This window comes from Amyelois transitella, chromosome 20, assembly GCF_032362555.1.
Source record: "Amyelois transitella isolate CPQ chromosome 20, ilAmyTran1.1, whole genome shotgun sequence".
Classification (NCBI taxonomy): Eukaryota; Metazoa; Arthropoda; class Insecta; order Lepidoptera; family Pyralidae; genus Amyelois; species Amyelois transitella.
The window spans coordinates 6,434,875-6,461,237 of NC_083523.1; the positions used below are offsets into that span (position 1 = coordinate 6,434,875).

Genomic DNA, 26,363 nt, shown 5'->3' on the forward strand with positions numbered 1-26,363 from the left:
TGTTAGGCATAGATCTGCATTGATAGTGGCAGAGTCGGAGTTGCATGCTTACAATTTTCTGTTTTTGTTGTGCCGTGTGGTTCCCAGCATTTTAGCACTCCATATCTTTCTCATGGATGTCATAAATGGAATAAGAGTGAAAAAACTAGCGTCTACATCTGAGACCCCTATAAATATGCGATTCATCAATCTCCCGGCTTTGCTTGTTCTAGCGTCCTCATTACTAAATTTATTATTATGACTACTTAGACACTAATTAGCCCAGCTTTTACTTGCAGCTTCTTCCGCGCCACCTAAGTACATAAAAATACAGGATTTTCATAAATCCCTCGGGAATAAAAATTTTTACCGGAAAGAAATATCCCCTTTGTCCCTCTCTAAACTTTCAATTATAAACTAATACGCGAATTTTAATAATATTGGTTCAGTAGATAACGTGTCAAGTGGTTGTTACCTTTTAACGAACAAATAAACTTACTATTTCCTTTATAATCCTCACTGTGTAGGAGCATAATTTCCGTGGTTCTGTCTATGTATAGTCAGGATATTCACGATTAGGAAGCCAGGTTCATAATAAATTTCCGGTGACGCCCTTTCATAGGGAAATTTAACCCAGCTTGGATTATGACACTATTTTTTCCCTTAGCTTTAAATGAAACAGCAGTCAATTTATTAAACTTGCTTTATTTTAGTGAAGCAATAATTACATTTTGGTACAATACATACAATAGTTAATCAGATACCTACCCGTGTAGGTAGGTATGTCTAAAACTTCGGCTTTACCTGCGTTAATGAAATACATGAACAACGGCAAATCGACTCTAAACCAGTTACACACATGAATATTTATATATTAAGTAAGTACTTCATTTTTTAGCATATAGTAAGTACACTGGATATGATTAATGTAAATTAAAATTGTGTGCCTACTTAATTACATTTAATACATAACAACTGTAGGATTCAAGATTATAACATTTTTTTTAATAACCATTCATAATTCAAACGTGAATTTCCATTAAGTTACCTAATTTTTCTATTTTCTACCGTCTCCATTTCCCTCCAAACGAAATGAAATAGCAATAAACTTCAGTTATATGTGGATAAACTAAACTAAGAAATTTGGTGCTATAACTACATTAATTTTTAATGAATAGTTAAACAAGTACTTAAGTATGCATGATGAATTTGTTCTTAAAACCATTTGATATTTTTATGCACAAAGTAGTATCAATTTATTTTCTTGTGGCATTAAACTCACACACAGCAGTTAAGTAAATTGTATTCCTATTTCTATGGACTAACATAATGTAAATTCGTTGTTGTCCACATTATCATAGGATAATTATAGTGGCCCTAGTAGTATGGCACGCGAGAAGCCGTATTTAAAGCGTGATAGTTTTTAACGCGATAAAAACGACATCGCGCGTGCCATACTACGGGGCATGCCGTGACTTTAAGGGGGTTGACATTTTTATCAAATGATTTTAAAATAACTGCTTGTTACGATATTATTAAACTTTTTGATATAAAATGTATCTATGGTGGGTGGATGTATATAACCGTGTGAATATATACACACGTCACGTATAGGTATATTTATCCCTATTGGCCGACTATGATAAGGTGTATATCTTATCATTACGAGAGGCCTCCATTGGAATTATTTCGGAATCTTAGAGAATATGGCTTTTCTTTTCACTACCTCTTTCACAAACTATGTTAGAGAATATAACATAGTTTGTGAATAGCTCATCTGAAGGGGTAAGTGTACAGAGTAAACTGGAAAATAACGATACTGCGCTTAGCCAGTAAGCACTATTCATAATACTGTGGTTTTTTACCTTTTTGTTTCGCTTTTTATTATCAAGTGAAACGGGATAGCGGTAGTGCCATTCTACGGCGGCAGCTCTCTCGTATAACTTTATGTAAAATGCAAATGTATTTTTTTTTCAATTCAAGGGAAAAGTTATCCCGTATTAGGTAAGAACTTAAATTAGACCAAGCAAACAAGTTTGTTGGGTCTTTTCAGCTAGTTATTTGTTTATAATTAGGTATAGGAAGATAAGTAATAATATCTTTTCAATGTTTGAAACAATTTTAAATGGCATAAAACAACTTTGTTAAATATAAACAAGAAAATAACCAACCCAAATCACATATACAGGATGTTTTAAAAATCGTAACAAACAGCGCTCTTAAATTGTAATAAGACTATCGTTGTTGTAAACTAAAGTTGCCTGCCTGAAAAGGTGAAGGTTCTTCTATTTGTAACAATGACAGATATATTATATTAACAATAGGTACTTAAACCTACTTAATTATTTAACTTACAATTCTGGTGTGTTTTTGTTTACCTTACAGTGAATCATAGACTAATTTTTAAAACACATTTTTTTATTATTGAGTAACGATACTTTTGGTATTAACAAAGTTGACCCAATTGATAAGCAGGCACTTAAACAATTAGTTTTTTGATAATTCGATGTGCCATAATAGGAATTTCATGCGTATTTTGGGCTAAGATATTTTAGTAGAGTAATATATTTTTACTTCTAGAGTTTTTTTTTACTACACTTACAATAATATCTTAGCCATCAACAAGATGGTTTTTAAAGGCAGTTAAAATTTAAATAACACCTAGTTGTTAAAAATAGGGTACCTTTTAACAACTAGGCATTATTTGAATTTAAACTTTTGTGTTTTAAAAATTATTGCGAATTTTTTTATTGTGACTGTTTCATACAGTAATAAATATAATATTATAAAATAAATTCCAAAAAAAAACGCGTTGGATGACTAATAAATATTATTAAGATGCGTCAAATAATTTTTGTGTTACCTAGCATTGTTTTTCTAATAATCTTAGCTTTAGCTAAGCATAAATTACAAGTTATACTGGCCAAACCTCCCTTTATAATAACACCAGATTTACATAGTCTAACTAGGAAGCCGTTTTTACATACACTACACACAATTAGCGATGTTTGGTTATTTTTTTAAGTTATTAAGCACTCCCATGACCAGCTGGATCAAACGCAAGAGGTGAATAAATTAAAAGTAAAAAAAAATACATGCTTAGTCAAAATTAATTGTTTATTGATTAAACTAACAGTGACAATGACAACAGTTTATGTAAATTAACAAATGATCCCTATATATTTTTTATTTCAATATTACATACTGTATGTCAACTTCATTATAATTACTGATTTATTGTTTCAAGGTATTAATATGTAATTTTATGGACAACGAAAAGAGGTATAATTATGTACGTACGATCCGCTGAACATTAGGTACTAGATTATAATACTTGTGTTAAAAAATTAAACCCATGTCAAAACAACAGATCTAAATGTAAATCATAATTCCTTAATTTAAACTACACGCTATTTCTTATTCATATAACAACTCGAATACGTACAAATCTTCGATTCAAATAGATATACTTAATGTTAATATTAAGTGTAACAGAAATTTAATTTATTTCTACATTAAAAAATAAAGCAATGCAAGTCAGCTCTCTAATTAAATTAATTCTTTGGTATAAAATGTGCAACTTTGAACTGTTTCTCTAAGAAATGAAAATAAGTTAAAATTTTTCTCATTATTTAAATGTGTTTTAGGAAATTTAGGCTGATATGATTATTTTGTTTATTGATATGGTTCCATTGAGGGGATATTTGGCATTTAATTAAAATATTATTGTTTCACATATTTTTATTTACAATTTTGCCAAAGCTAAGTAACTGATAAGTAGCGCAAGATAAAGAGTCTTGCTAAAGTATTTTTTAATATTAGGTTTCTGGAACGTAAATGATAGATTATTTTTTAACACTAAAAGCAGACCATATACAGTATAAATCGCAAGAGTCTAAAAAATAAATTGTAAACAGTGTCAGCTATTAATAAAAAAGTAGTTGCCTTTGCTTTGTGACTAGATTTTGCCACTTTGCTTAATCTTAAATAACTATTTTTACTATCATATTCAACATCTATTAAAATGACTGTATAAGTAACACAAATACATGCATACATATAAAATATGTTTGTATTAAGTGTTTATATCAAGATCAACGTTAAATGCTTCAGAAATAAAATTTTAAGAAGTTGATACAAAAATAAATGTTTAGTAATAATTCATTTAAGAAATGTGGTCCAAATTGAACGAAAATATCTTAGCGTTTAGGTATACGAACATAATCTTTGTTTTTTTCTGTTATGGCTGGTATCCATTGGCCTTATCTAATTGGTAGCGTATAAAGTGACGTCAACAAGGTAAATTTTCTAAAAGGAAAATTTGTCTAAAAAATACTCTATTTAATCAGGGGTTTACAGAAAAATGCGTGTTCCACACAGAATTCAAAGATGACTAAATTGATGATATAAATATGAGGATATTTTTGTTATATTAGTGATGTTTGACCTTTTTTTTGGATAATGTGTCCCATGCTGGTGTGAATACAAGACACCGAAACCTGTAATAAAGATAAAAATGTTATAAAATTTACACAGATAATATTTTTTATGTCATATGTTATATAATGTTTCCTTAAAAAAATTTGCAACACAAATTTAAATATTATATTAAAATATGTATTCTGTGTAAACTAAGAATACAACCTACTTTTGTACATCGTGGAATAAAATTATGTTTTTTAGTTTTTAAGTTTTATTTATCGTTTAAGCGTTAGTTTCGGTTGATTCCTCTTCCTGGGAGCCGAAGTCTATAATTATAATCCTGGGGATATTATATTATTTAATATTATATTTCTTGATGAGTTTTTCCTTCATTATATTAAAGCAACGGCTAGCAACCATTAAAATGTCCTAAACTTTTACATTTATGAGAAATAATTTCTGATAAATACCTGTTCGATGCTCCTGTAATGTCAGTCCTCCGGTATATTGTTTACAGACCTAAAAAAATTATACAATATTAATATTTAAAGTAAAAACAAACCTCTAATGTATGTATATGACAAAATAGTTTACAAAAGCGATAAATATGACAAATATTATTTAATTATGTTAACGAGTTATCATGAAAAGTTGGTAAGTACTATTTTTATATTTAATTTATAAACTTAATTTTGTTATCGCTTCTTCCCTTTTGTACATTTCTGCATCCTTTTTATCTTTCCAAATTTTTTATAGTGTGTCTAAACCGAAACAATCAGAAGTATTAAGTAAAATTTGAAATTTATACATTCTTTACATAAAAACTATATTTAATACTTTATTTCTTTGTTTTACAATATATAAATTTACATTGAGTTTAATATAACAATGAAAGTTAAATAAAAATGGGGTTGAAAAAAGCATAGCATTCTTGGGTAAATTGTATATATAGGTAAAGCAGTAAGTAGCAAATTTGTTTTAGAGAAATATCCAAGAATTAAATGTTTTATAAATTTAAAGCCCAGTTCTAAAGGAGTTTATTAAGGAACCATAGAAGTGACAGTTACATTTTGTAAAAAAGAAAAATGGAAACCTTCGTAAATAATATTAAATAATTTGTCACTTATATGGTCGATTTTTTGTTAAATTGGAATATATTTTTGTATAAAAATTATTTCAAATATTTATAACCAACGACTTTACACACAATACATAGACGTACAGAGTAAAATAGACCATAATTATTTATTTTAGTAAAGTTTTTCTCGTACAAAATAACGTTCAAATCAAGATTTTACAAACAGCCTGTATATAGGAGGCTGGAGTGACTGACAGAGACAGAAAGACGAAATGACAAGAACAAACAAAGCAACACGAATTATACAACCACAATGCCCACTTACCAAAAAAAGGCAATAACCATTATGTATTTTTTTATAAAATAACATAGGTTTTAACTATTAACAGTAACTTCTAAATTAGACTTTGTTTACCGAAACTTGTTCACACAAAGTTTGCTGGAAATGTTAAAAAATGTAATGGTTAGTCTAAAAATAAAAATAAAACTGATGATATTCTATCCCACAAGGGATATAGACGTAATACTTAGTATGTATTTGTATGTATGTATGATATTCTAAGGACATTAATTGTTAATATCACTTACCAATGATTAGGGCCAAAATAATGATTCCAATTACTGCGGCGATTATCATCATCTGAAATGAAATAAATTAAATTTTAAGTAAAAAAAAAATTTTACCATTTATACATTGTTATTGCGAGGTCTTCGTTTAATGTGTCAAGTTGTTAGATTAGTTGTTCAAAAATAACCCTATAATGCCCATTCGTAGCTGATCTTTGGTAACCAGCGGAGCTAGCAGGGCACGAGCGACGCTGTTTTTATCGCGCGAAAAACTATCACTGTTTCGCTTTTTATTATGACGTGAAAGGGGACAGCGATGGTTTATCGCGCGATAAACTATCACTGTTTCGCTTTTTATTATGACGTGAAAGGGGACAGCGATGGTTTATCGCGCGATAAACTATCACTGTTTCGCTTTTTATTATGAAGTGAACGGGACAGCGATAGTTAATCCCGCGATACAAACGTCGCGCGTGCCATGCTAGCCCGCATTTTATTTAAGTAATATGGTGGTAAGTGCCTTTTGGATTTCTCTAACTGGTACAATTCAGACTCGAACAGAGCGTTGGTTAGAGCGTAGGTGAAGGAATGAGTGACGTAAAAAAAATTGTGATGCACAGTTCCATTTATTTAAATTTGAAGAAAATAAATTATGCAACTAGTTGTGTAGCCATGATGGTTTACGTAATAAATTTTACTTTACTTTAAAGTCGCTTCGTGTAAAAACTTGTCTTAATCATTTTCGGACCATGGCTAACGAACATCGAGCTTCTCTCCCGAGACGTGGATCCGCCACAGGGACTAACGCCAGAAGGATTCTGATGGAGGAGACCACCTTGTTGGTTCTTTCAGGGTATAAGGATTTTCTCACCTTTAAGTTCTGCAACCAGAATTTGCTTTTCAGTTTGCCAGCCTGCTGCTCAAACTGTGATGCGCCTTGTTGTAAAGCGTCTGAGAAAGATGAAACACCGTTACCAATCTCTTGTTGAAATATGAAAAATTATGGAAATTGCTTGCTATTGCGAAAGGATACGGGATAAGTATTGTCTGAACAGGTGGACTCGTAGTCCCAAAACAGCCCAGTTTGCTAAATCCATAGATATCGGATAATAACATTCTCAAAATTATTAACTTAGTAGGAAATGATATTTAATAAAAACGGGCGAACAATTCGTATCGACAATATTTGGTATGGTATTTCCAAAGATCAAATATGGATACATACATATCAAAAGATTGATAGGCCACGTTTAGCTGTTTCGCTTAATGACAGAGTTGAGATCCAAATAGTGACAGGTTACTAGCCCATCGCCTAATAGAAGAATCTTAAGTGTATAAGCCTATCCTTAGTCGTCTTTTACGACATCTATTAGAAAAAGATTGAGTGGCCCTATTCTTTTAAATTGGTGCCGGGAACCACACGGCACATCAAATATGAGTATTTCCTCAAAAACTTTACCTGCTCTGTCATCGAGCTCTGACAGCTTTTGATCTCGCTCCAACACCTTCTCCACATTGGTTTTCATGATGTCAACCACCTGGAACACGGTATTTTAAAATAAGTTATTACATATCAAACTTAGTTTGGAGATGATAATGTACCTGCTCGTAGTTGGTTTGGCTTATGAGAACGTATTTGAAGAACTCGATTCAGAACATCAGTATTCAGGTATTCGACTGATCCTTATGAGTTCGAAACCTCCTGCGACCATGGCTCTTTTCTGAATTCGTAACGTGTTCACTTACATTATTGCTAACCGATGTTCTTAGTTACTTTGCTAGGTTGCAAAGCTCGTGGTTTAAGTGTTAACTAGTCAAAGTCGTGGTAAGCGAGACTATCAGCAGGAATATGACGTTCGATTAAAAATAAATTAATATCAAAGCTTTCTTCTTCTTATGCGTTACACTCTTGTCAGAGTGGTCGTGGTCGTACAGAAGGGTCAGTGGCTCGCTTTACAATCCTTCGCCACTCGTCGCGCATCGCTGCCTTTCTGGAGCATTCACAGAGAGGGTCACCTAGTGCTGATTTTATTTGATCTGTCCACCTCATGGGGGACCTGCCTCGAGGTCGAGTACCCTCAACTCGCCCCTGCACCACCAGTCGTTCAATGGATGCCTCGTTACGACGCAACACGTGCCCGAAGAAAGTGAGAATTCGAGCCTGCACTAAGGAAGATAAGGGACGCTTGATTCTGAGTTCCTGGAGAATGGACTGGTTGGTGCGAAAGTCTGTCCATACTACTCCAAGCATTCTTCTCCAGCACCACATCTCCAGGGCATCTATGCGTTTTCTCTCAGTGTCTCGTAGGGTCCACGTTTCCGCTGCGTAAAGGAAAATTGGGAAGATCAATGCACGTACAAGCCGTACTTTGGTCGCTTTTGTGATTTTCCGGCTCTTCCAGATCTTCCTCATCCTATCCATGGCAGATCTTGACATGGCCATGCGTCTCTTTATCTCCTCGTCGCATCCTCCATTGTTGGTGATCAACGCTCCCAGATATATGTATGAATGAACAACCTCACAACCCGCAATACTAGTGACTTCTGGCTGGTTGTTATTGACACGGTCCACAATCATCACCTTAGTCTTCGACCGGTTGATCTTTAGCCCAAACTCCTTACTAACCGACTCCATTTTATGCAGGAATGTTTCGATATGTCCGGCACTAGTAGCAAACAAGGTGGTGTCGTCCGCATACCGCAAATTCGATATTTGCCGGCCTCCAATCGAAACACCGTCCTTCCAGTCTTCCAGGGTGATTCTCATTATTAATTCCGTGTAGATGTTGAACAGAAGCGGAGAGATAATACACCCTTGTCGCACTCCCGCAGCAGGATGGAAGCTGCTAGACATCACTTCATCGGTTCTAACGGAGGCTGTCCCATCTTCATAAAGGCGCCTCAAGAGATGTACAAGATGCTTTAAGGTGCCCATCTTTAAAAGAGTCTCCCAAAGTTTCGGCCATTTCACAGAATCAAACGCCTTTGAAAAGTCAACAAAACATACGTAAACCGGTTTATTGAATTCTCGGGCCTTTTCTACGATTTGGCGTACTATCAAGATCTGTTCCCGAGTGAGTTACCTTTGACAAAACCAGCCTGTTCGGGGGCAATTTCACTAGATAGGTACGCCTTGAGACGCTCATTCAATATATGCAACAGGATTTTACTTGCATGCGAAATGAGTGCAATGAGTCGGTAATTACTACATCTCTTTGTAGACCCCTTCTTGTGAAGCGGAATAAAAACAGTGTGACACCATTCCTTAGGCCACATTCCCGTTTGCCATACTTTGTTGCACAGTACATGGAAGATCTGAACGCCATATTCACCAGTAGCTTTAATTATTTCGATTGGTAGAAGGTCTCTTCCCGTCGCCTTTCTATTCTTGAGGTGTTTGATTGCAGACCTGACTTCGTCTTTTAGAATAGTTGGTTCTAGTTCAGTTTCCATAGGTTCTGTATTCTCAAAACAGTGCGACTGCGGATCTAGATATAAGGATTGACAGTACTCCTTCCAAGTTTCGGTTATAGCATCAATTTCCGTATCAACCCCTCCACGAGAATTCTCGATTGCCCAGGTTTTAGAGGTAAATGATTTCGTGATCGCTTTAATTTTCTGATACAGATCTCTAGCTTCATGCTTGTCTGCATGAGCTTCCACTTCCTCGCAAACACTTTTGAGGTGACGATTCATATCTCGGCGGCAGGCTGCTTGAATTTGGGCCGATTTTACGTTTAGTGTCCTTACGTCCACTCCCAAGGATTTTAGTTTTCGTCTCTCCTCCACAAGTGCCAATGTATTACCGCTCATCCAATGTTGGCGTTTGCGAGTTGTCTGAGCATCAGTTTCGGATGTTTTAACTGATGTTTCTATCAGCTCACGTGATCGTTCCCATAGCTGATCCGGGGTTTCTATGCCAGCGTCTACATTTGCCCATTGCATCCAGTTTTGCTCCAATGCAGCCAAAACCCTCGAAGGGTCCGTTGTTTCCAGTCTTCTTTTGCGTTCCAATTTCCTGGCCGCTCTTAGTTTCAGCCGAATTTTAGCAATAAGCAGTTGGTGATCAGAACCGCAGTCGGCCCCGGGAAGGGTATGTGTTGATCGTACCATCGTTTTCCATCGCGCTTTCACCATGATGTAGTCAATTTGGTTTCGGTAATTACCATCAGGCGAGGTCCAGGTGTATAGCCTTCGGCGATGGTTCCGAAAGAAGCTGTTCGATATTACCATGATATTTTCCGCCGCAAACTGTATCAAGCGCTCTCCTCTCTCGTTGCGCTGTCCAAGTCCAAATTTCCCGACACAATCACTAAGCTGATGGGCATTCGCACCAATTTTTGCGTTAAAATCGCCAAGAATCAACAGCAACTCTCTGTTAGGGATTTTGGACATTAATGTCTCTAGTTCCTTGTAGAAGCTTTCTATATCCGCGTCGCTAGAGGTACTGGTTGGGGCATAAGTTTGGATGATATTTAGGTTCACTGGCGTTGATCTGAGCTTAATACTTAAAACTCGATCGCTGACAGCCTCGTATCCTATCACAGTATTCCTTAGGTTTTTTGGAATGAGACACGCTACACCATTTCTACTGCTGGTTTCATTTCCTGAGAAGTAGACTGCATGACTCTCTGTGAGAAAGTGACCGTTACCCTTCCAATGGGTTTCGCTAAGGCCGCAGATGTTAAGAGAACACCTTTTAATTTCTTCCTCTACAATTTTTAGTTTCCCGGGTTGGAGCAAACCTCGCACATTCCACGTACCAATCTTTTGGATATGCGCCATTTTTATGGGTTTACCAGTCGCATATTTTCCATGTGATGCCTGGTTCACCACATCAGCACGGCCGGTAGCCAATTTCTCACCGTCTGCCCCGGACGCAGTACGGCGCCGGTTGCTAAGCGGGTCGTCAGGCCACGTTACTTTCATTATTTTACCCTTCATAACGACTTTCTTGGGAAAATAGTGCAGTGGTTTCCCGTTGCCTTCTGCACCAGGCATTTTAGACGTTATTTAATACGTCTAGGTCGCTGTGCCCTCTTCCAGTCTAGCCGACTGGGTGAATGGTTATACCGCCATTAACTCGGTCGCCAGAGCCTCGTCTGTTGTCTAGCAGGGAGCACCGCGACACTAGGATGAGGGCCGCCGCCCAGTTATTCATACGAACCACCAGACGCGAGCAGGTGAGGTTGACTATTGGGTCGGATAAGTTGTTAGTTCCGTTCCCCCTTACTCTCCCCTTTATCAAAGCTTTACATATCGTAAATATCAATCAAAACAATCTATCTAAATATCGCCTTCCAGTCTTGTATCTCTGTTTCCGGACGGGATAAAAACGTACTGAATATGTAACAAACACGATCCATTCTAACGTGGTTTGCCTTCCTACATCAAAGCCGTTGTATTCCGAATTTTCCCGTTCTAATAAACCAAACATATTGTTAGAAGATAGCATATTGGGTTCAAACAACCTTCGAACAATTTTCCGCTTTTCGCTATGACGTCAAAGCATTCCTCCGTGAGGCTTAAATGCGGTCAACCGTTACGTCTTTCAATTCTGATCTTTATGGTAAACATATCAGAGATCAAAGTTGGTTGTAATTAGGTAGAGAATCTCTTAAGTTTGGGATATAATTTAGGGATGCTGAAAATCTATGGCATTTATGGCGTGATGTGATTGGCATTAGGGAATAATGCCAGTTTAAGGTACCGGTTTAATACAATTGGTTTTATTTGCTCTTTAGAAAATGATACCTATAAAATCATTGAGTAGTGGTGGAGTGGAGAGTACAACTTCTTAAAAAGAGCGAGTGAAAGAGACAATAATACCCTATGCTATTTTCCAACGTTCAGGGTCCGATACTCAACTCCTTCTCTCTCCACTTTGTTCTGTCTTTGCACCGGAGAACCAAATTATTTGCTTCTAAGGTACTATATTTATATCATTTTGTGGGTATAACTATCTCACACCAAGAATAAGGAAACTACATAGGGTTATCTTAATTCAGGCGGGTTGTATAAATATATTTATTTTTATTACACATACGCTAGTAAAAATATCCGATTTAAGACATCTTGTTCATATTCGTGAATAGCTTCCAACCAACTTCCAACTCGCCTCTCCATGGTAGCATCGTATATAAATGTTATTAACAGACTACAAAAATCAGAATAAAGATAAACACAATTAGTTATTTCATTCATACATTTTCACTTATCAAGATAAGGTTTCAGGATTATCTGACGAACTTGGGCCATTCACGTTATTTGTATGATATACTCATGTATGAGCATTAGGTATGGATGAATTATATTAGCTATTGTAAGTATGTATAATATTATTTGCATAAATATTGGGTTTCTGGGCCTGATAATATGGACAATTTTATGACAATCAAGTAGTTATGTATCAATATAAGACTTTCCTGTCCGCTGCCATCTAAACAACATACAATGGAGTCGTAGAACGTAGTTTTTACATTTAATTTATCATAAAACAGCAGAAAAGACAGGAAGTAAGCTTATACTTATAAGCACACGTACACTTAAAATAGGAAGGCCTCATGAAATTTCATAGATTAGATTTGAAAAATAATCGTTATAGGCCTTCAACTTTGACCGCTTGTTATAAAGCAGCAACAGTGTTCACAATAATAGTATTCGTTTTTAAAATTAATTGACATCAAATGTAATATTTTTTATTCATGATTGACTAAAAAATTAAATATTTGATGATATAATATTTGCCAAGATCTAACAACAACAGTCATAAATTATTACGTTTTGTGTGGTGGTTCATATTTTTTGGGAAGAAGGTTCTTATAATCTTACAAAAAAAAAAAGAAATCTTGCGGCATCTGCCAAATCAGTTTAAAATGGCCAAGCAAACGCGTAAGGCGGACGGTTGAAAATTTACAGTCAATAGTGGCGACTTAATAAAAATTTAAAGGTTAATTAATTTTAATTGGATTCGACGAGTTTGACGTGGCACAGTCACAACTTAGAATGTAGCGGTTACAAATGTTTTAAACCGACCATACGTTGACATTTAATTTCCACGTGTCTCCGGAATATTTGCTAAGCTCGAATGAGCTGCTTTGAACGTAAAATGGCTCGAATAACAACTTTGACTTTACTTTGTTTTTAACTAAGTTTTTAGTTTAAAAAGGGTTTAATGTCTTGAAGTCGGCCCAGTTATTGTTTTCATTTCAACTTAGAGTATCCTAGAACATAAACTTAATTATACAACATTTTATTTAGTTTTGTTTTCAATATTTGAGTAGATGAATAAGCGCAGGGCAGAGTATTTATAAAATGTTTAATTATATAAAAAATGTAAACAGGAATTGTCTAGGATAATAATATTGAGTTCGTGTGGGTTCGTTCGTGCGTGAGAGAATTTGTTATACGAACAATATTTCACGATAGAGTGGTTGTTCTTTTTTTTTAGTTTGTAGATAGTCCCGCGGGAATTTGAAAATAGAACTTATATTTTTTTAATTAGAATAAGTCACGTTACCATTGCCATCTGCAATTTGTGGCATACACGATATTTTTTAAACATCGAACGTTAGCAGTTTTTTTTTATTATATTAGGTAGGTATTTAAAAATGGAATAAAAACGTACCTCATCGACTTGTGCCTGCGTCTGCTGAAGGCGCCGCTGGGCCGCGATCTGCTGCGGCGTCTTCGGACCGCCCACGGGCATGTCGCCGTCGCCGGCTGGCGCCAGACCGCCCTCCGTCGCCCTGTGAAGGGTTGACATTAGCCGAATTGTGGAAGTAGTCTATGGCTAGCTAGTCATGTAGTTTTAAAAAGGAGGCACGTATACACACAATTATATAAATGCACACACCTTAGAGTATCTACTTAATTATAAATAATAACACACATATCTGTAAAGTGCCGTGTGGTTCCCGTCACAAATATAAAAAAAAGAATAGGATCACTCCATCTCTTTCCCATGGATGAAATGCGATTAAGGGATAGGCTTTTAAACTTGGGAATCTTCTTGAATCTCAATGCTATTATTAAGCCAAACAGCTGATCGTGGCTTTTTAGTTTTTCGAGACTGTTGGCTCTGTCTACCTCGCAAGGGATGTGGACGTGACTATATATGTATGTACATATTTGTAACCTATAAATGAAATGTAACATCGAATATCACCGCCTCTGTCGTCCTTGTAAACGTTAGCCAAATTTCTAGGCTATTGCTGGTATGTATATGGCTAGTAAGTCTAAAATTAGAATAATTGCGGTTTGTAATTTTTTTATAATACATTTTTCTGTAAACTGTAAATTAAATGGTAACATCGACCAACACATTAGCCAAATTGTGGGAAGCCGGATTTAATTGCCTTTTTGTCTTTGGTTAAATACTTTTTAAATAAGGAAGAATTGTCAAATCTGTAAACTGTAGAAATGAAATGTAACAAATTGTGTTTTTTCATCCGAATTATTGAATCGCAGTCAGTTTTATTCATTATTTTCCTACGGCTGTGTTGGGTGGCAGATTTCGTAGCATCAGCTACGAAATGCTACGGGTGGGTTTTATTCCCCTTTTGTCCCCTGACAAAAAGCGGCATGTGTATTAATTTACATTTATTTCTGTCTATCTGTCGATGGCATATATAATTAGGCCTTCAAACTTATTTGAGTTATTTGTTACTTTTTAAATGTTTTCATTAGAAAATGTTTCGTTTAACCTACACTAGTTTAGCTATGCCTTCTAGATAATGACAAATAAAATCTATCTATACATATAATAAAATTGTAGAAAAGTGCTGTCTGTACATTGAAAATAAAAATAAAAAAATAGCAGGGTTTATTGTTATGTCGATGTCGAACCCAAAAATGTAATTAACATTTTTTTGTCTGTTTGTCTGTTCACGCTAATCTCAGAAACGGCTGATCCGAGTTGGATGCGGTTTTCACGAATATATTGTGGTATGCATCAGTTATGCTTTAGTGTTTGTTTCATGTCAATCGGTTCATAAATAAAAAAGTTATGTCAAATTAAAGAATCACGTCGAACACTATTCGATGCTTATACATAGGTACCATTAATCTCCGCATATTTTAGAGCCTGGCGCAACATAAAGACTACATTTTACCGCGGGAAAACTTCCGTTTCCCATGGGAATCGGTTGTTTATTGTTTTTTTAACGCCTGTTCCGGTCAACGAACGACGTCGATCATTGTTACTAGATAGGTAAATTACAATCATTAATAGAATATGTTATAGCTACTTATTACCTTGGAATTGACTGGATTACCATGGGAAAAAAATTAAAAGGGCTCATCTAAATTCTTTCTACTTAAGTTAGTTTAGGCTGATATCATAAACAGACCCAAAATGACTGTGATTATGATCCAAAATAAAAATAAGTATATATTTTAAAAAAAACGCTGCTCTCCACGCGAACGAAGTCGCGGGCATAGCTAGTTACAAATATAATTGAATAATAGAATTTAATGGGTTGTTAAATTCTGACTATCGTGGCCGTCAATATAAAACGTGGCCTATCAGTCTTTTTAAGATTGTTGGCTCTGCCTTCCCCGCAAGGGATATAGACGTGATTATATGTATGTTTGTATGTCATTTACCTGAGGCATTGCCCGTCTCGTGTCGTGGACCCGTAGTTAAACAATACGTATTAACAATTGTTAAAGACATATTTTATCTAAATTTCCATCCCCATTTTCATTCTTTTTAAATTCATATACCGTAAATGAGTCCCGAAACTCAATTTTCCTTGAAAGTGTGCAAACGGGTGTTTCCCAAGGTTCTATAAAACAATTTTCTTTGAAGACATTTTCCTTAAATCGAAGTGTTTTATAAGTATTTTTTTGCCATTAATGTATTTTATTTCGAGGGGTGAGATAATCGCATTGCGTTTAGATCGTTGGAGTTTATGAATAAAGTATACTTATTGGCATAATAAAATAACATGTGAACCAATTTTTACTTGTTTGAAGGTTTAAAACCTTATGTTTACTCGATGTACTTTATAATCGAGTAAACAGAGATAAAACCTTATGTTTACTCGATGTTCTTTATTTTAAAAAAGTATTTTATTTATTGCACATACATAATAGCAGCTGTACTAGCTGTCCCGGCAAACGTTGTTTTGCCATACAAATATTTTTTAAGTAATTTGTAATCAAAAAAATGTTAAGGGTGGATAACCCTTATCACTAAGGGGTATGAATAATAGATGTTGGCCGATTCTCAAAGCTACTACTCAATATGGTCAAGCCGTTTCGAAGGAGTACGGTAACAAACATTGTGACACGAGAATTGTAATAATAATATGATATTATAGAACAGAATAGAATAGATTTATTTTCGAAATTGGATACAAGGTATCACTTATTGACGTCACATCACTTAAATCTAATTATAACTAGTACCGCTTCCAAAGCGCATGTGTAGAAGAAGCGGCGGAGCAAACTACACTGCAGCATTTTCATCGGACGTCAATATACAAATATAGATCTCTTAAATCTAAATCATGGACGAATGCACATTGTCTACATTAAAAAACATGAATGAATGTAGAATTAGGTACTATTATATTGATAACAGGTGATATGTCATCTCTAGGAATAGTCACAAGCGGGTAGGAGTCTTTTAACCCATTACAATGTTTTTAGGATTTAAATCGTTCATTTTAGTAACTAAACGTATTGTATTCTGCACAACCCTTCTTTCTTACGCGGAAGTACGTCATAATGTGTGGATGTTTGTGTGTTTGTTACTCTTTCATGAAAATCTACTTGGCATATTTTGATGAAATTAATTGCACGGAATTGGATTAATATTAGGGTGCTTTTTATTTCGAAATTCCCATAGTAAAGTATAATCAAGAAATCGCACTGTAACGTGTTATCAAATGGATATCACAATATAATGGAAATATGGGTTCTCAAATACATTTTTAGTTCCCATATACAAATGTCAATATGGAACCTTAAAAGTTTTGTCATGTTCATCTGTTCATCCCCTATGTACCCCCGCCCAGCAATAATAACTAAGTGAAAAACCTTAACGTTAAAATAACTAAGTGAAACACCTTCATAGTAGGGCAGATCTCAGTTTCTATATTATTGAAAATATTTAGGTGTCCAAGATAAATAAAGTAACACGACTTTGAGTAACATCTTGATTTGACTACATCAAAACCAACGCCTATGTTAATTTCACGAATAAACCTGTGTTAACGTATTTTTTTTTACGGACATGTGTAAAAATGTAGTTTCAAAGGTAGGTATACTTTCACTACGTCATTTTATTTATTATCAAAAATACAGTAAGTAGGTACTTAATACTAGTAAATAGGCATAATGTGTAAGCTAAAAAAATAAAATAAATGTTTTGATTTTATTTGGAAAAGTTATAATAAAAAACATCGAAAATTTAACGTCTCTTTTAACGGCATTGATCAACTCATAATGTAAAAGTGAAACACAAATAAAAAAACTATAAAAAAGAAACAAAAATAACTTACATTGTGATGCTGTCCTCTTTTTTCGTGAACTGTAACTTCAGAGGTCACCCTCTATCGATTTATAGTTACACAATTGCAAAACCTCAACAACTTGTTTCACTAGTTTATATTTTTCACTGCTCGATCTGAATTACTTCACAGACCGACACCAAATGACTCTATTTTATGAATGGGAGCTCAAACTAGAACTTCCAAGTATGCAGGGAACCCTTCTATTTTTAGTCACACTTTTGCAAGCGAATATTTTATTAGAACTCACTAAATTATCACCATGAACACACACGATCTCCAAAGAGTATTTATTAAGGTAAATCGGTAAGAACAGTGCTTTTAAAACGTTGATTTTCCGAAAATATATTGAGAGAAACCTTCCGCGCGTTGGTTTCCCGATTTGTATGAAAGAGGGCGCGTCTGTAATAGCATGTATTGTCTAAAAATATCATAGTTCACAAGTAAATATCGAATTAGTTCCTTATATACCTACACTTAGGGTACAAATCAGATTTGTTAGAAGTGGTTATGTGTGAGTGTTTTCAGGTTGAGTGTGTGCGTGAAGATATTGGCGCATGCGTAGAGGGTGGTTAAGAGTGGCGACAGAAATCGATTGCCTTTGGTATGTGGGTGTTACGTAATGAGAAGACATGTTGGCAGCAATGTTGGTTTATCCTAATTGGGATTATTATTACTGGCATACTTAACCACATTCATTATTCGAATTAAAAAGAACAAGCTTGATTTTTGTCTCAATAATAATAAGTACTGTCTTTCACTCTCTCATCTTTGCGTGTTCCCATTTGCACCCTCTGTCACTCTTTCTAAGTTCTCTTTCCACTTTGTTCGGTTAATCTTCTGTTTAGACCATTGTTTTGAGCTTTGATATTTCTTTTCTAAAACGCACCAGCCTGTCTCTAAGCGCGTGTGTTGATTGTAGGTTTAACTTATTTGTTATTCTGATGTTTCAGCTTTATTCTGTAAAGTTTCATCCAAATCGGTTCAGTATATTTTCCGCGGAAGACCTACAAATAAACATACATAAGAATGTTTTCACAGTTCACATATTCTGTATATATTATAATACGCGTACATAATAGCAAACGTTGGCAAAATTGTACATACATGGATTTTATAGGTGACCTTAGAAGATAAGTAAGTATAATAGTATTTATAACTATTAATAATTCTATGTCAATGCTACAAAGGGCGATGCTAGCAAATGATATATTGCCTATAATTGCGTAGGATAGAAAAAAAATCTTAACTCAAATGTCGTCCTATGATAAACATAGAGTTGGGTTGACATTTACAGCAAAAAACTACAGCTTAATGTCGTGAACTCTCATTATACAAATTATTATGTTTTTAGTGAATGTATAACCTATTTAGTTAACCTTTGGTTTTAATTAATTATATTAACTAGACTTTGCCTGACTGCCCGGGGCATCGCTCCCGTAGGATTTTCCAGAAATAGAAGTATGCTAACTAGGTAAGTTACTTATGAAAGTTTGAGTCTTTCAATCTTTGTGCCGAATTTCGTTCAAATGAGTCGGTATTTTTGAGCATTTATTCTACTTTCTATATAACTTTCTTTTACATACCTACCTACTTTTTCTAAAATAGGTAGGCAGAGACTACATCTTTCCACTTGCCGTGATCCCTGCATACTTCTTTCACTTCATCCACATTTACTCATTTCATGCAAGCTAGCGATCATTAAAAACATACCTAGAGTAGGTATGTGCCAACTGCTTCCTCCTACACTATTTGAACATGGCTTATAGTTTTTGTGAGAATATAGGGCTCTGTTCACCTTGTAAGGGATAAAGACGTTATTAAATTAATGTGCCAGCTGTTTCTCTTCCAGTGTGTTAGAAATAATTTATTTTACATAAGTTTTATATGTTATTTATTTTGCAAATCGTTTCAACATATATGTTGTATAAGTAAAAGTTTTAATAAGTATATACTCCATTATCGATGATTAATATTGTTTTTGGAAACCGGCCTTTTTTAATTGACAATGGAATCATTGTGCTGCTTACATTGATTCGTGAGAATCCGTTTTGGTTTTCTGTTCAGAAAATAAATCGATTCATATTAAATATTTGGTATTATATCTGCTTACTTCTTATTTAAGTATTTTTAAATATTATTTGTAAAAATCAAATCAATCAAGGGAAAGTATGATTGTATTAATGTACTACAATCAAATAAAAAAATACTCATTACATCATGAATTAATAAATATTGATGGACATGTCATTATAACATACAAACATTATGAGCAACTAGACGGAACTAGCGCACGCGATTGGATTCGAACCCGCTTACCTCGCCGCGACATTGACCGAGCATTGATCTCTCTTTCCGGACGGTCGGTTAATCGCTTCCGATATTATGGGGAAGTGTTGTTGCAAATCACACCGGTGATATTTTCCGCCATTTTGGGCGATGAATGTGGGCAGGAGAGTGTGGAGGGAAAGGTCGGAGTGGGAAGACCTAGACGAACGTATCTTGATCAAATTAAGGACGTCCTGGTAAAGGGTCAGGTCAAAAGTACCCGAAACCGCCGAGCTTGCATGAAGAGAGTTATGAATGTGGATGAAGCGAAGGAAATATGCAGAGATCGTGGCAAGTGGAAAGAGGTAGTCTCTGCCTCCGGGAAAGAGGCGTGATTTTATGTATGTGTGTATGTATTTTGGGCGATCGTGTTGGTAGCTATGCGAAAAAAATAATTCTTCTTTTAAAAGCAATCCTGCTCGTCCTGGCGTTAGTTCTGGTTACATCCCCTCTCTCTGAAGACGAGCCTGGCGGCGTCTTTTGACAATAGTCACGAATTGAGTAAGTTGAGTATTTACACGAAGCGCCTTCCGTCTGACCTTTGCAACCTTTGCAGGGAACCTAACCTATATTGCATCATGCATCATCACCATTGAAATGGAATTCCATAGTCTCTGCCTGCCCCAATGGGAAACAGGCATGATGGTATATATGTATGTATCATCATCATCAAAAGCTGCGCTAGATGCGTGACTATTTGTTTTATCGCCTTTAACGACATCTATACATATGTAAGAGATGGCGTACTCTTATTATAAAGTGCCGGAAATTACTTCTTTCTAACGCGATTTCAAATCTCAAGTCCAAATTTAACGTGACGTCGAGTCTTGCTACTATTGGCTTTGTAAGTATATCTATAGACGTGATATGTTGTATATTTGTACGTTAGTGTGCCGCCGAAAGTACTTATTACTGAGTTTTTTGAGGCAAAACAATACGAGTATGATATCTGCAGTAAATAATACGAGTACCAGCCGAGCAACTTATGAAATCTGTACTAATATTATAAAGCTAAAGAGTTTGTTTGTTTGAACGCGCTAATCTCAGAAACTACTGGTTCGAATTGAAAAAATATTTTCGTGTTCAATAGACCATTTATCGAGGAAGGCTTTAGGCTATATAACATCACGCTGCAACTATTAGTAAGCGAAGAAATAATGGAAAATGTGAAAAAAACGGGGAAAATTATTCATCCTTGAGGGCTTCAATGATGCCCAAAATAACTATTCCACGCGGACGAAGTCGTGGGCAGAGCTAGTGTTTGATATGCACTAAGTGTAAAACAAATCGATTTCACACTTTATTGCACACGTTTTCATATCAGCAACTCAACTCACTAGTAAAATAAATAAATACAGGATGGAATTAAATAATGATACGGCTATGTATCTGTTTAATAGGTAAGGATTCTTAAATTTTACTGCAATTGCAATGTAATGGCAAAACACTATTTATTAGGAAAAAAGTTATTTTTTTACATCATGACCTAACCTGATCATGACCTGAAATTTTATTAAGGAATATCAGAAAATATACCTATATAATTTTATACGATAATTGTAAACGACTAAATTAAAATTTATTTCATTTCAGTAATTATATTTATTCCGTGGCCATCAACTCAGCACTTTATTTGGGTAAAAAAATTATTGTATAGGTATTTTTTAAGTTAAAGTTTTTATATTTAACAGTATTTTATTGTATCTGTCTAAATGTACACGGGGCTACTAAGAGATAACCAGTTTCCCCAAGTGCACGAAATTATATGTATATATAAAAAAAGTTATCATTGTGTTGTGTGTCATCATCGTCATATAAATATAAATTTAAATGAGGCCAATGACTGAAAATTCTAATCAAAGTCCAAAACCTTGCTCATTTGGTATAGAAATTTGCCATGTAGGTTACTTACGTAGACTAGGGGTGTACTAAGGGAGGATTTTCAATAATTTATAAACTTTATTGCACAAAAAAATGTACAGAAGGCGGACTTAATGCCGTTTGGCATTCTCTACCAGTCAACCAGCTGATCAAACAGAAAAACTTTAAGTTGGTGGTGCGATAAAGTGCACATGTATACTGCAAAATACATTCATTACAAAAAAAATGCATAAATGCATACAAGATACATGAAATACATTAAAAATACATATACATACATAAAATAATAAATTAGAAGACCCATTATTGATCTGCCGAAGGAAGAACCCATTCACAGCATGTTTGAACGCAGAGCGACTAGGAGCTCTCCTAATTATTTCAGGAAGAGCATTCCAGAGTCTTACAGCCTGTACCTGGAAAGATTTGTCAAAAAAAGTAGACCGGTACAGTGGAGTACGCAGTGTCAGGGTGTTTGAAGAGCGAATAGTTATGTTCCTTAAGAACCCACACTTCACTACTAATTATGTGTCTTGTATATGTTGGTTGTAATTATTGAAGTTGGTGTACAAAACCATTTGGATTGTGTTAAATATTGCGACGTTTCTATAGTAAGTGAAATGTTAAAAACATGAAAGTTAATTAATAAGTGTACTTAGTCTCAAGAGTCCACGTGTTCGCCCACGCTTCGTTGAAATAGAATATTTTATTTCAAAACAGATTAACTTTTTCTAGAAGAGAAGATGTTTATTTTATGTAAACTAAATTAATGCCATTTGATTTTCTTTTTTTCTCCAACGTATACTGTGTATACTACTAGTACTGTATTTAGTTTATTTGATAAGTTGCGCTTTTATCACATAATTCACCTAATTATTAAGATTTAAAATTTCTATGATCTTCACTTTATTGTGTATAAACATTGTTCTATTTTAAACGAAAGGGAATTATTTTAGAACAAAACTACGAAATAACGCCGAAATCAGTAAACCTGTATGTGTTAGGTATATGTTATATTATACCTAATTAATGTGTTGAATGTTTTACTCCAGGCACAAATTGTAATTACCTACACTTTTTGTGGCTCAAAGGTAACGCGTGCCGACTTACCCATAATCCTCTTCTTTTGTGACCTAACCATGAATGAGGAAGGTCATTCCCTTCCTCTACAGCTATTCCATTAAAATATGCTCTCGTTTTGGGATTTCTACCGCTTTCAAAGGTTGACTTAAAATGCTATAAGCATAAATAAATATGGTGCTTAAGTAGTAGTCCAATGGATTTCTGTGGAATTCGTGTAGTTAGATATCCAGCTTTATTTATTTATTCATGTACACAAAATTATATACAGGAGCATTCAATACAGTTATTCTAGTACAAAGGTGCTACTTATTTCAATAGAAATCTCTTCCAGTAGATCCATGAGAGGAGAGATGAATTTTGGAACGGTATGGCGTGTTTTGTTTTCTGTTTTTATGTTTTAAAACAAAAAACCTAGGCCCTGTCTGCTGTTACAAATCACGTGTAAGTTACAATATAAAATTCCTGGGTCAAAATTAAATTAAAGTCACACCCAGCGTGAAAGCAAATGCATGTATGTTGAAGTTAAAGATTATGATGTCATCATGTGGGTGGGTTTCGGATGGGGCTGTCTGGTGACGCACTTTTGTGCTATTTGTGACATACTCGTACTGTAAATAACATTAACAGGGCTGTTAGTATTGCAGTATATAGGATAGTTCGATATTTATGATTGGGAGTGGATATACCTGTGGCCCTGTTGATAAACTTACTCTTTAACTTTGTACCTGTGTTTTTTCTGATTTTCTTTTTGTTTTGGTACAAAAAAGAGTTTATCTATCTATGTGATAAAGTTCAAAATATTAATTTATTTTTTAAACAATTTATTTATTTATTCTTTATTGTAACAATTACAATTTGTAAAGTACAATAGGCGGACTTAATGCTAATAGCATTATCTAACATTTATGTACAGAGAAAATATTACAGGAATGATAAGCACAAGAATTGGTACTGGTTAATATCCTCTTCATCAGGACTCCCTCATCTAGCTCATCTAGATGCGTGATCTCAGTCGAAGTCACTGATAGATACACGCTTGTGGTCCACGATTGAGATAAAAAATAACTTGGAAATAATCTAAATAAGTTCGAACGTTCTACTTGTATCGCGTGGTATCTAGCACTTTAGAATAGAACCAGTCCATATCTTTCCAATAGATGTCGCAAAATGCGACTCAGGGATAGGCTTATAAACTTTGGATTCTTCGTGTAGGGGATGGGCTAGCAACCTATATGACATTATTGTACATTATATAAACATGTTATTATTTGAATCTCAATTCCATCATGAAGCCATACAGCTGAACGAGGCCTTTCAGTCTTTTCGAGGCTGTCTACTTCGCAAGACGTGACTTATGTATGTATGTAAGTACTACTAGTTATATCGTTTTCCAGCCCTTGGACATGTGCATCTTGGCAGACATATGCAACCACACCTGGATCCCGGAATGCGCGCTGGAAAGGGACGAGGACTATTACAGGCTCTTCATAGACGAGTGTGACATGTTCGAGTATAACTGTGACAACCAACTGCGTAAGTCACACCAAACGCAGGTCAGAAGCAGTGCAGTCTGCAAGCGGGCCCGCACCTACTTGTAACACGACTCTCTCTCTCTCTCTCTCTCTCTCTACAAAACTCTTCGAATTCGTCACATCAAATTAAAACGCGCGCCTGCGCGTTTGAAGAGGTTCAGCTTGGTGTGTGTGCAGGTTGATTTATATGTAAAAACTATGTGAATCATGCAAATAAATTATTGTGGGCAAGTTTTTAATCAGCCCTGCTACTGATGTTTGTTTGACGTGCCTGGCTTTTATGGGAGATACTTCACTTCCATCATGTGCGCCATCTATTTGTCAGGCTTTAAATTTGGTGCATTGTTTATTTAGTGTACATCGAGTACCCTCAATATTTAATGCATAAGTAATTTCTATAGACAGTAGACTTTTTTCTGTACATGACGTTTATTGTCTGTTTCTGTATGTTTGTTGTATTATTTGCAGACTTCGAAGTAAGAAACTATTCGGAGTGCTTCTCTCAAGGTCCTTGTCCACCAGCGAAATGTCCTCCCACTAAGCAATGTCCAAGTCACCGTCGATTTCATGGAAAGGACGATGGTTTCCTGTTTTATAGGAAGTCTTTGAATCCTCCAACAAGGGCCACTCCACCACCAGACCTTCCGAAACACATGCTCCACGGCAAGAGAAGATATACTCCAAATAAATACAAAAAGAAATTACGAATAGAAGATTATCCGCCAAACCTTTTGCTAATGTTAAAAAGACAATTGGAGAATGATGCAAAAAAAGCTAAAAAGCAAGAAATGCAGAAATATAATAGAAAAAGTCCCATGCGAGCGTTGAAAACCAATACTAAGGCTACAACCAAGACTGCATCAAGGACTCCGAATAAGCCTAAAACGCGACCTACTACTCGTGTGGTCACTGGATTAACCACTAGTTTGTGGATAACTAAGATTATAAAGACGAGTATTTTTATAAAAAATGGTGTGAGAGTCATAAAGATATTCAAAAGTATCAATAGACATGTCAAATCTACGAAACCGATGAACACTGAAGATTCTGATTACTTACAATGAAAACATGAAAGCAGCTTTTTCAACTAAAGAAATTACTTTGTTATTATAAATTTATTTATTTATTTATTTATGTACAACAAGAAAAATTAGCAAAAAAAAAAACTTAAAATAAAGAGAAATTCAGTACAAGGGCACTACTTATTTCTAGAGAAATTTCTTCCAGCAGGCCCACGACAGGAAAGTGTAAAGAAAGGCATTGGCTTGTGTACATACCTAATATTTAATATATAAACTTACATAAACTTACTGATATTAATAGACCTAAAACATATTATCAAATAAATGTATTTTTTATTGTGTTTTTTCTGGAGATACATATTTAAAATCGATCCAGTGTGAAAGATTAGGTGACCGAAAAAAAAAACATACATATACCACGATTTTATTTTATATAGAGTAGATAGAGTAGACGAGGCAGCAGGCTCATTTAAGCTATATGGCTTTATGATAAAACTGAATTTAAGATAGTGACAGTTGTTTAGTTCATGGCCTTCACTTGATCGACTTTAACAATTTATATGGGAAGAGAAAATCATAAACACTGGTTTTTGTTCATGATTAAACTAGCATATTAGCAAGAAATAAAAACACATGGCTTAATGATAGAATTGAGATTTAGGGATAATGACACGTTGCTACCAACATATTGAAACTATATGGGGAATCCAAAGTATATACAATACAACAATTCTTGTTGATCAAAATAAATCACAGAACGAATCCATATTTAAAAACAGCGAAAAAAAGGTAACTTCAACAATTAACTATAGACATTTATTAGGATATAAATTGCTTTAAAAACTTTCTTTAGAAAACACAAATCTCTACAGCACGTGACGCGATATAGGCGCTGGTCTTTTATTTTCTTGTGTTACACAATAATGTTCAGTGTTGTAAAGCGTTAGTACTCCTT

General features: G+C 34.8%; 2 protein-coding genes across 3 annotated transcripts; one reads left to right on the forward strand and one right to left on the reverse strand.

Moving 5' to 3' along the window:
- The first annotated feature begins 1,730 nt into the window (after positions 1-1,730).
- LOC106131670 (uncharacterized) lies at positions 1,731-25,701 on the forward strand. Its single transcript, XM_013330842.2, has 3 exons — positions 1,731-1,764; positions 24,249-24,387; positions 24,855-25,701. The coding sequence occupies exons 2-3, from the start codon at positions 24,258-24,260 to the stop codon at positions 25,448-25,450; spliced, it is 726 nt and encodes a 241-aa protein (XP_013186296.2). The 5' UTR covers positions 1,731-1,764; positions 24,249-24,257; the 3' UTR covers positions 25,451-25,701.
- Positions 1,737-17,970, reverse strand: LOC106131671 (neuronal synaptobrevin). Of its 2 annotated transcripts, XR_009657291.1 has the most exons (8): positions 17,557-17,970; positions 13,674-13,794; positions 7,506-7,584; positions 6,918-6,997; positions 6,068-6,119; positions 5,805-5,918; positions 4,872-4,920; positions 1,737-4,478 (listed from the first exon to the last, which is right to left on the reverse strand). XR_009657291.1 is itself a non-coding variant. In XM_060950065.1 (6 exons), coding segments are annotated over exons 1-6 (348 nt in total). In that variant the 5' UTR covers positions 17,559-17,970; the 3' UTR covers positions 5,783-5,904. The 2 variants fall into 2 exon arrangements, 1 of the variants encoding a protein (XP_060806048.1); XM_060950065.1 differs by lacking the exons at positions 1,737-4,478; positions 4,872-4,920 and having other exon boundaries at positions 5,783-5,918.
- Positions 25,702-26,363: the final 662 nt, after the last annotated feature.